Here is an 11,746-nt window from a genome sequence, read left to right as displayed (position 1 = left end):
TTACTTTTTCATTTCAAAGGTCACGTGTTCGATAACTTGCACTTACACTTTTTAAAAAAAAAATGAGGAGTACACATGGACATAAAATATTTGCATTAAAAAATTTTGAGGAGAGTGCCACATGGCACATAAGCTTTCTTTCGCACGCCTTTTAATATATTTGAATAGATAGATAGATGACCAATGCGGAGCATCACCTATACAGTTGGCAGAAAAACGAGAGAACATATAGGTGGGCTTATGTACATAAGGTGTCCAATTCTTAAATAGTCCATTTGGCTGACTTTTTTTGATTTGGGACTAAAGCAAAAAATATTTAGAAAGGGAGTCCAAACCAGAGTATTTTTTATTATTATTCGATAATTAACTAGCCCAAGCATGGTCTGCAAATAAATATTTATGCAAACTTTCAAAATTGAGGTTGATGAGAGTCGAACACGTGACAATGAGCCCAAATATGGTTCACAAGTACATATTTACACAAACTTTGAAAATTAAAGTTGATAAGAGTCAAACACGCGACAACAAACCTCAGGTTGGAAGGTGGGAGCTCCTTCTACGGTAACCTCAACCAGAATATCTTGTATGAATGGGATAACTCCCTCTTCTTATACTAGTATTGAAATTGTTTATAACAAAAAAAATACTGTTTTCACACTAGAAAATACTGCAAAACAGAAGTTGCCGAATCTGCCCGAAGCGTGATCACTGAAACACTACAACGAACGAAGACGAGGTTGTTGAGGTTATTCAACCATCATCCATCTCTCTTCCACCAAAATTGGCCACGATTGAGTCCCCCACTTTTTTAATTTTTTTTATATATATATTCTCTATACTACGTGGAATTCATCCGTTGGAAAAGAGACCCAACAAATGTCCTCCCATAACATTATTACTCTTTTGATTCCATATTAGGTAAACAAAAATCTCCTCTTTTTTTAGGATATCATCATTTTATATTTATGTATATCTGGGTTTTAATGGTCCGATCCTCTGCTTACTCTCAATAGTTTTTTAATTGATTTTCTTGATGATAACCCTGAAAAAAGAACCCCTTTTTTGTGAATAATTTCCTTGTTTTTCTTGTATTTTGTTTTCCGAAAGAATATCGGTTTGTTTTTAGTGAATATGTGCTTGTAAATTCTATTATGAATCATTCATGGGATACTGTCAGTTAACTCCAGAACTATTTCATGCATAATTTATTAATTTTGCATAATTGGTTCACCCATCTAAAATTTTGCATTTCTGATTTCCACCCACATATTTAGAGATTTAGGGAATTTCAAATAACGTTTTACTCTCTGTTGTTAGCATAATATGCTTTTATACTAATGTTTCAGTTTTTGATGGACAATTAGGGTTTCGTTTTAATATTTTATATTGTTTTTTATGTGACATTTGTATGTTGCAGATGAACTGGAGAGTTTTGGAGAGCTACAATCAGAGATTTCAAACTAAACTTTTGTTTTCTACATGTGACTGTTTTTATGAATTTTGGAGAATTTTGGCCTATATCATGATAGATTTGAGGGGGTAAGTGAATGGGGACACTGGGTATAGGTGTTACAGGGGTTACCGAATTATCTGAAGTGCAAACACAGCAGTGTAGAGTAGAAAATTATTGGTATAAGCTAAATGTGGTTCATACCCATTTGGGTATCTTGGATGAGAGAACAGGAAGCATGAATATTGATGAGTTTATTAAAAATGATTGGACTGCTGATATCAATCAGTCCACTGGTGTGGAAGGAAGCAATAATGGTTGTTCAGCAAAGTCTTTACAAAGTCAGGGAAGCCTACATTTGTCGAGGACGGTTAGTGAGAAGATGGTTGATGAGGTGTGGAGAGAGATACAACAAGGGGGGAAAATTACTAGTAGTCAGGGAGTGAAGAGAGAGCCTTCCATAGGTGAAATGACTTTAGAGGATTTTTTAGCCAAAGCAGGAGCCATGGATGAGTGTTCTTTAGATCCTGTAATGCCTTTGGATATTGCTGCTACCTCAGAATGTTTCTCGCAGCAAATGGGTTTATCTCCGGTCCCTTCGATTACTACACTGTGTGATAAGCCCAATTCGGGCCGGAGAAGGGACTTCACAGGTACAGTTGATAGGGGCACTGAGAAGAGGCTTAAGAGAAAAATTAAAAATAGGGAATCTGCTGCTCGTTCTCGTGCCAGGAAACAGGTTAATCTGTTTAATTTTATTTTCGGTTTGGAAGTAAATTAGTCCCACGCTGCCCATTTTGTGAGACTTTTAATTTATCTTACCTGTATCTGTGGACAGGCTTACCACAATGAATTGGTGAGCAAGGTTTCGCAGCTTGAGGAGCAGAACATAAGGCTTAAGAAAGAAAAGGTAGTTGACAATTTTGAACTCCCTAAATTTGGTAGTTTCCGTTGTCTTGTTTGTCTGATTGATGATTCCCTTGCCTTTTTCATCTTTGGTGCAACATCCGCTCCTCAGTCTTATAAGCTGTTTTAAATTACAATTTTAGTGATTGGTTATGCTTGGTGGCCTCAATTTATGTAAGTTATAGGAATAGGTTCTATGGTGCAAAGATTTCATGCTCCAAACTTTATTAATATTTCGTCTATAATGAGTCGTACAGGAATTGTCTAAGTTCTTTACGGTGTTGCATCTGGATTTTGTGTTCTTAATATAGCAAGTGCTTAAGTGCTTAACCATTATTTTTCTTAGCTTCCATTATTTGAAATTCTAATAAATGTCATTTCCAAAATTAGATTTTGTCACAACCAAGAACGCTTCAATACCACTTTACACCAGTTAGGAATTATATCTCAATTTTCTATTTCTTATACTTAATGCTTTTCAAAAGATATACGAAATAATCTTCCTTACAGAAACATTACATTATCTCCTAGTGACAGCTTGACATGTGAAACTGTTTTTGTCATTTCAAACCACCTAGATAGCTGCAGCTAAGCCTGTCTACACAATCAGATGTTATAGGCTTCATACCCTTTATTTGACTGCAGAACCAATCCATAATCTGCTCCCAAATTTTCCTAAGGATGTTGAGGCATACATTTATGAGCTTTTAGGTTTCACAAATTACCTCATTTTGAATGAAACGATGATTCGGGTCTTCCACCTGTTTGTTGCAGAACATGAGCTTGAGTTTATCTGAATGTGCAACTTCAGTAACCTGTCCTGATTGGCAACCTTTTGTGAACAATAAACATAATACCCATATTATCTCTGGGTTTAGACAATTCAAGCTCAAGTCTATCCAATAGAAGGTTTTATACTCTAATTTTAGTGCTTAGTGGTGGAACAAATCCATATATGTTGATTTTAATATTCACTGATGTTTGCTATTACTTTTTAGAGGTGAAGACTCGCACCAAGTTCAAGTAAGCTTCTATTGAGATTAAGGGTATAGGTGTTCTGATTGGGTGGTGAAGTGATGATTATTCGTGGTACGTGTGTTTTTGTGATCATGATGATTACGGATTACCTACCCTCATAGAAGCTTAGGCTGTTTCATGTCTCCAACATTGGTCCTTATGCAAATTTTTTCAAATGTTGAATGAAGATGCATTAGAAGACCTCGTTCGGTCTATAAAAAGGGGTCCTTATTCTGATCAGATTAAGGACAGAAGAAAGTTTGGTCATTGCTGATTCACTTCCTTGAGGTTGTTAATTACTATTTTGTTAGCTAATTTAGTGGATCTTTTAAGTGGTCTTTGTCTTGTTTTATGGAGGTTAATGAACATTGACCACACAAATGACCTATTTGAGAAAATGGGGTTGAGGATTGTCTCTAGTCTAGGATAAAGAATTGGAATGGAGAAGTAAAAATTGAAGTCTAGGATTAATTATGAGCAGTTGTCCTAACCATGGGTTTTTAGTTAGTGTTGATTTTCAAAATTCTCTTCTTTAGTGTTATTTTGTGAGGACTTCCTGTTTTCTGGGTGTGTTTAGCTTTTATATGCAAAATAGTTCTTTTGCATAAAATAAATAACAAAGAGAAAAAAAAGATCCAGATTCCATTCTAATGAGAGCTCACTCCATAGAGTTAGTAGATTCTCGGGGTCCTATTTTATATGTGACATAAGGGAAGATACTATATGGAGCATTATGCTTGTCGTATATCTGTAGCTTAATTGTATAGTTTCCTATCTGTTTACTTCGACAGAAGCTTCCTGAACCCAACTAATTGAACCAAAAGAACATATTTGAGTCTTCGAGCCAGCGCCTTTGCAATTACTCTTTTATGCGCTACTCCACAACAAGCTATTGGCCTATGATCTCCCTTTATCATTGAATGATGAGTTTTGAGGATTAAGAGGTTAGAGATGCATTTTCTTCTATCTCAGCATCCTCCATTTAATGAGAAAAGTTGTTCACTTCACACTAGTCTTCCTGGGACAAGTCAGCTAAATATCCATCAACCTTAGAGTTTCCTCATCTGCTGAGAGTCTTGCATAAGGCCAAGTGCTGTTACACTGTAAACTATAGTCCAGCCCTTGCTACAGGATCAAAGTTCTGCTAAGAAGTACCCATAATATTAGTCAAGGAAGCTACATGTCTCTCCATAATAATATTTGGATATGTCATTGTCCCATTTCATCTTTTCCTCATTCTCTTCACTTTGGCATGAAAGCACCTTGCATTTTATGTTCACTTCATGCAGATACTTTGCTAATGACTTTTGCTTTCATATAGTCTTTTCTGTCAACAGCAGAATTTTTAGGTTGCTGCTTGCCTACTATCAGCCCTTTCTTCTGAAATTAACTCTGTGATCTGTGTTAAGCTTGACAAACAATAACTGAAATTCTATTTTAGGAATAGGGGCAAAAAAGCTCTATAAAGAAAGTGGTTCAATTAATGATGCTCAGATTTGAACACAGGTGTAGATTAAGTAAATATAATGGGCAGTCTTGGTCCTATTGAAAATAGCAGTTGAAAGGAAGACTTAAATCTATGTAGTTGGAGAAATAATTCAAGTTCTAGTTGTAGTAACGTTGATCATTTACTTTTTTCACAAATACTCGAAACCATTATAATCTTTTGAAGGTACTTGGTCATGGTTATGAAGTATTGCGCGTCCAACCATTTAGAATATTTTTTTTTCACCTTGAAAGAACAATTTGTTTTAGGTCTAATTAGTTCAAATTTTAACATCTTATAAAACAAGCTTTAATTAGTTCCTATAAGTTAAATTCAGATAAGTTTAGTTCGTATAAGTTTAGCTTAGCTCAAGAAAAATAAGGTGAAGAGAATGCACCATCAGTAGACGCCGAATCAAGAAATTTGTAGAATTTAATACAATGCACTATTTGTTTTTTGAAAATTTCAGTTAGTGAGTATGTCGCACGTAGAGTCTCAGTCAGGAGCTGCAGATTTGGCAATAATCTTCTTAAAGTTCCAATTGTAAGTAAAATGCTGGTATAGTAACCTTATAGTTTTATGACAAATCATTGTGGTTTTGCAGTGTTAGACTATGGTATGACGATTGATGAAGCTCTTTGCTCCCATTTTGTGATGATAAGCAGTTGAATTTCTTGAGTAGTTTATATGTGTCTTGGCTATATGACTATATCTAAGTGAAAAATTATATCTGCGTCAACTTAACTGACTTATTTTATGAAGGAGTCCACGTCAAAGTACTTTTTGAGTCTCGTACCTCTTAAGATGAATTTATACACTAGCTTTGAGAGAGATAAAGGATTCGAAAATGAATGAAGAACTAAAAGGAAAAAGAATAATGAACTTCGTCATATGTTTGCTATTGAAATCTCGTGTTTAAAAGAGTTAATAGTCAAATTTCTTAGTATATGTGTGCCACATCCCACATACAATGTGTACATAATTGTTTGTACTTTTTTGTTTAATCCTCGAAGTGAGAGAGGGTTGCTTGACTTATAAACTTCTTTTGCTATATTATTTGAGTAAATGTCTTCTTTTCAATTAGATGGAAGTTTATTACAAATACTCCAAAATTCTGTGAAGTAACATTCGTTGAAATCCTAGCGTAGCTTAAAACCCACCTACATGGTTTAAATTTGTCACTTATATACTATAATACTGGAAAAGAAGCACATTGAACCGAATGTAAAGCCGATAGCCTGATAGGTGTTAAGTAAAGATGAGTGTGGCTCAACATTGAGATCCCCCAACATGAGCTTGAGCTAGAGTTTACAAAGTAAAAGCATGTCTCATATCGTCTTTGGGGTAAGCTTTCTTTTTCTTTTCTTTTTCATTTATAACAAAGGCTTCACTTTTTCCCCAGAAATGTGGTACAACTTCATAAAATAGTCTTTTTTTTTTTTATCTTTTATAGGAAACACATTCTTAATGTTTTGTTTTACAACAATGTGGGATAAATGCAAAAAATAGTCGTTATTCTCTTTTATAGAGAACAAAGGATTTGTCTTTTGTATCCTTTAAAAAAAAAAAAAAAAAACAGATCGAATTTCATAAAATAGCTTTAATCTTATATTTGTAGAGAACTTAGGGTTTATATTCTGTTTTTGAACCAATGTGGGACAATATCACCAAATTACACTATCATTTGCTTTTTGAGATAAGATGGACTTGAAATTTTGTTTCTTAATCAATGAGGGAAAGTTTAAACAGATAGTCATTGTAATTTTTTTGTCAATAGAGAACATTAGATTTTTTTTTTTATCCTTCCAACCAAGGAGACAATTTGATGTATCATTTCTTTGTTATGAATAAAATAAGGTGGCACTTGCTTTGTTAAAAAATGTGGGTTTTTTTTTTTTTTTATATTCAATTAACTTTATTTAATTATGTTTGCAAAGCACGTGATTAGCTCTTTTTTTTATTAAGTAGTTCAATTTTATATGATTACGTTAATTTCCTTTAAGATTATACTTAGCCTTGAAAATATCTAAGCATTTGCCAAAGATTTTGAATAACCTTTTGGTTTATGATTTAAATATCCAATGCAATCTCATTTGTAGGTTAATTATAAGTTTAATTATAAGATAGTGACATTTTATAGAGAAACTAAGGCTGTTATTTGTTTGCTGAACTAGTGTGGGACATTTAATATTGCATAAAAATAACTTCCTGTGTCTTTGAATAAATTATATGTTTTCCTAAATTGGAAAGGTCATAGTACTTGCTACATATTATATTTGGATACTTCTACAATGAAGGCATTGTTGTTAGAATTGCAATCTAGATTGTATACGATCCACATATGGCAATCGTGTGCAGGATCGAACGACCGACAGCCGGATCATACAGGATCAGAATAGGATTGCTAGAATCGGTTAGGATCGGAACAGGATAGCTCAGGACTGTATGGTTGTACAATATAGTTCTAAAATAATGTTTAGTATTTGCTAACGCCAACTTATTTGAAATCATAGTTAAAGTAAACTCTCAAAAGTATGTGTGGGGGACCTTGTTTTTTTGGATATAAATAGGATTAATTTCAGTTATTGTGGTTCCTTTATTTTCCTCTTATATCTGTTCTTGTTTTATTGGTTTATTTGTCTTTTGCCTCCATTTATCTGTTGTTTGATGTTTTATCTGCTTTTATATTACTGAAATCATAGTTTGTTCTTCTATTTGATGTTAATTGGTGAAAGCTAAATTTTTTAGCATCAGCTCATTTTCTTTGTGGTTATTTGTGCAATGTTAATTATTGAAAGCTAAAATTTTATAAGTAGCTATTGTTATAAGTTATAACTTATAGAAAAAACTCCGCAAAAAATGTGTTGTTGCCATTTACATTAAATTAAAATTATATAATTCTGATAATTTTATGTCCGAAATTGTTAGCTAATATTATGAAGTGGAAGATTCTGCAGTTCGTATATAAATTAATTAACTGTTGAGCACAAGATGGTCCTTTGTGATTTTTTATGTACTAGCAGTGAAAACACTCAATGCATATGTGTAGGCCGTCCTACTTTAATAATCATAGCTTCACGTCTAGATAGAGATATGTTATTGTATGGGGTTAGTGATTAGAATTGAGAGGGGTGGAATTTGATGTGTGCATTAAATCAAAATGTTTTGTGTACTAGCACTCAAAAAACTCAATGCATAAGTAGGCCATCATACTTTAAAAATCAAGCTTAATGCCTAGATAGAGATATGTTGTGGTATGGGGTTAGTGATGACAATCGAGAGGTGTGGGATTTGATGTGTTCATTAAAGCAAAATGTTTGGGTTGTTTCAGATATTGGTGTCAAAAGGTCTAATTATGCCCCAGTGAGAAAATGGGGGTCGTGTTATACTCTTGAAAGAATTCTCTTTTTGAGCTATTGTGCTAATATAGGTAGATTTTCTTGGGTAGTTGTCTTGCAATAGCAACACAATGCTTATCCATGAAACTTAATCTCTCAAATGTCTTTATCTTGTTCGTGTTTGTTGGTCTGGCTTATAATGGAAATGGTTATTGCATTGTATTCGTACCTGGCAGCAGTATTGCCATGCCTGATTTTTTTCCTTATTCTTCTATTTATAATGTTCGTAGCTTTGCATTTATAATGCCTATGGACACCTTCCCATGACAAGTATGTAAAGACAACTTATGTCTATGTTTTTTTAAGGTTTAGGCTTTGCAATTAATTGATGTGAAGGATTCTGGGGGGTGGGTGTTTGTTTGGCTACATCGCTTTGCATTTCTTATCCTTGACTTCTTAGTATGTCCCTTTTGATAGTGAACCTTATTAGGGAGGTTAGGATTCCTTTTGAGATCTGAGCTTTTGCGTGGACATTGGCATTGATACTAATAAGATTCTCTAAAAGTCTTGATTAGAGCTTTAGGTATTCTTAGGCTTTGTTGTGTTAACAGTGAAACTTGTTCGCATGTCTCTTTATTTTTGAAGGTGTCCTATCTTTGGAGGAGGGTATTTGTGGAGGGTGTAGGATTTTTCCATTTGCTAGTTTTGGATTGATTGCAGTCTTGCGGGGCTGGGAGGGATTATTGAGAAGTACTTGTCTAAATATTCTTATGGATATTCGTACGGTTATGTGATTAAGGAGGAATTTGCATCTTTGTTGGAGGCACCTGATTATGCACTCTGTTGTGCAACAGAGTGATGTATCTAATATCTGTGGCTAAGACGGCTAGATTTGAAGGATTTAGGTTAACTGGTAGATGGTAGCTGTTTTTCTTTGAGGACCTGCCCTCCTACATTGTAGTATCTCTTTTTCACAATCTTTTCAATCTTTCTCTGATCTGATAAAGATAAAATAAAAGAATAATATATTGCCATTTGTTTAATTGGTGATTTTAGTTCATATTTTTGGTGTGAAAAATTATTGAATCTCTTGCCTCCAGTAGAATGTCTAGGCTAATTGAGATGGTGAGAATTGTGTTTCGAAGTGGTAGTATAGTGCACTCTGACAGCGCAGTAGGTGATGTCAAAATCTTCCTAGCATGCACCACTTTCTGTGTAGGATGTTTTCGTGTTTATAAATTATGAGACTTCCTCCATTTCAAAATACTTGACACGTTTTGAGTTTTCCACTATTCACAATCTCTTTTGACTGTGTTTTGTGAATTCTATGTAAGATAAAACAGTCATGTGGGATCTTGTTATACTCGTCTCAACATATACTTTCAAAGTGTCAACTTTTTTTGTTTTTTATGTTTTACTTATAGGGAATTAGAGTTATTAAAGGTTAAAAAGGCATTGGCAAGCGCGTAAAGAGAAGCGTGTCAAGTATTTTGAAACAGAGGAAGTATTGTTTTTTCTCTGGGAAAAAGGTGACTATCTTGTTAGTTGTATGTGCGACAGTGTGAGCACACTGTATGAAATACTATGTAATAATCTGTAAGTATAACCTTTCAAGATGGTGGTTTTCTTTATGCAGCTGAATTTAGGTGCTTCGTCATATAGCATATAGCGTTGTACCGCCTCCTGCTATTGGGATTAAGGCGTTGGCATTGTTGTTCACCGGTAGTAGGTTTGACCCTGAGCTAGGTGGGGCCTGCTTTTATATATTTGGACATGTTAAAATACTAATAATTCAACATAATTTGTCTCAATATATCGTGTGAACAATTTGGAGGGTCCTAATAATCTGTAAGTATCACCTTTCAAGATGGTGGTTTTCTTCATGCAGCTGAATTTAGGAGCTTCGTGATATATAGCGATTTACCGTTTCCTGCTCTTGGGATTAAGTTTTTGGCATTGTTGTTCATTGGCGGTAAGGTTGACTCTGAGTTAGCTGGGGCCTACTTTTTTATCTTTGTACATGTTCAAAAAATATTAATAATTCAACAAATTTATCTCAATATATCGTGTGAACAATTTGGAGCGTCCTGTGGATGCTTGTTTATCAGAGCCCGTATGGTAGTAATACAAGCTAGAAATGTGTGGCATTTTGCCTTTATATATTTTAACATAAAATGGTTAGTTACTGGCTAAAAACAAATACATTTCATGTGAAGTATTAGACTATTAGTAAGGGAATTTATTAAAATTCTCGTCTAACCATGCAGTCGGATGAATATTGTCAGTCTTTTAGCACAGACAGAATATGCATGTTTCACTGTTAAATTTCCTGTGGCTGATGGTCATTGGCTCGTTGCTTTGGTCCTAGCCTTAGATGTCCTAAACGCCATCATTAGTGGTTGCTTAACACCCTTATAGAGTGTTTCGAGTTGGGCCTTGCTCTGCAGCAATTGGCCAGATTATCCTGTGAATATGCATTACCCTTCTTTGCATATTCTTTAATTTATGAGAGAAAGCAATGAATGATAAATTTGTATCAGCAGGCCTTATGCTCTCTAATAGTTTTGTGTTATCATTGTTATTCTTAAGTGTATATAAATGATACATGTTTCGAATATTTCATCGTGCTTAAGAGCATGATTCTTCTCGTTCAATCATGTAGTGAGGCTCTCTGACTGGACAGCTTTCAATTTGTTTCCGTTTTCTGATGTTAGGTGTTCGTAGCAACTGAGGTTTTTTCTTGGCATTCTTCTTTATCTGTGCTCTCAGTTTGACAGTTGTGACTGTCCGAGTCATTTTTTAATTTCCTTTGTAGGAATTGGAGAGCCGTATTTCTGGTGAAGTCTCTGATGAACTGAGGTATCAGCTACGAAGAACCAGTTCAGCCGTTTTTTGATGAGTGTAAAGTTTTTGTAGATGTAGGTTTGTGAACTTTTTGCCTCTAAACATTGTCTGAGCATTTTGACTCCTGATGTTGCATTGCAGTATATCCTTAACCCTAGTTATTTAGTCCTTGTTTATGTATAAATTATGACTATGGACTTGTTCATTATCTATGCTTAGGTACTTTACTTAACAGTATGCATGTTCAGCTACTAATATTTGAAACTAGTATCTTGATGGGTGCGTGACTTTGTGTGTAAGTCTTTTTTTCCTTTTTTTAAAAAAAAAATTGAGAGAACGCAATTGGTAATTTTATTTGTATAGCGAGGGTAGACACTAAAAGGTCATGAGTTCCTATATATAATAGGGATATTCAGAGAATAATTTTAGTTGGCGTACTTTTATCGGATGGACATCTTTTTGTTAAAAAATATGAACTCGCGAATTCTCTAATGCTCTTTAAACAAACGGGTTTTAAAGATATTGGCTCATTATCATTCCAAAAGCTATTATAGAATCTTGTGACCATTTACCTGCTTTTTTTTACGGATGTTCACTAGTAGAATAATTGCTTATTGTTGTGGTCATTAAGTGGTCTATTGTAGCAGTTTTGGCTGCGCAACAATTAAGGGTGCATCAATAGGTTAATTATCTATTGCTGTGGTT

At 34.3% G+C, this 11,746-nt stretch overlaps 1 protein-coding gene across 12 annotated transcripts; it reads left to right on the top strand.

The window, feature by feature from the left end:
• Positions 1–626: 626 nt before the first annotated feature.
• LOC104903082 (ABSCISIC ACID-INSENSITIVE 5-like protein 6) lies at positions 627–11,273 on the top strand. 12 transcript variants are annotated; one of them, XR_007270003.2, is made up of 6 exons: positions 627–918; positions 1,418–2,189; positions 2,289–2,360; positions 3,131–3,265; positions 3,355–3,445; positions 11,013–11,273. XR_007270003.2 is itself a non-coding variant. In XM_048636816.2 (6 exons), the coding sequence occupies exons 2-4, from the start codon at positions 1,548–1,550 to the stop codon at positions 3,260–3,262; spliced, it is 846 nt and encodes a 281-aa protein (XP_048492773.1). In that variant the 5' UTR covers positions 627–918; positions 1,418–1,547; the 3' UTR covers positions 3,263–3,265; positions 3,355–3,379; positions 11,013–11,273. The 12 variants fall into 12 exon arrangements, 10 of the variants coding, with proteins under 10 accessions (XP_048492773.1, XP_010689368.2, XP_019107295.2 ...); XM_048636816.2 differs by having other exon boundaries at positions 3,355–3,379; XM_010691066.4 differs by lacking the exons at positions 3,131–3,265; positions 3,355–3,445 and adding an exon at positions 5,329–5,402.
• The last annotated feature ends 473 nt before the right edge of the window (positions 11,274–11,746 follow it).

This window comes from Beta vulgaris, chromosome 9 (assembly GCF_026745355.1).
Source record: "Beta vulgaris subsp. vulgaris cultivar EL10 chromosome 9, EL10.2, whole genome shotgun sequence".
In the NCBI taxonomy this organism is placed as follows: domain Eukaryota; kingdom Viridiplantae; phylum Streptophyta; class Magnoliopsida; order Caryophyllales; family Amaranthaceae; genus Beta; species Beta vulgaris.
This window is presented reverse-complemented; position numbering and strand designations above follow the sequence as displayed.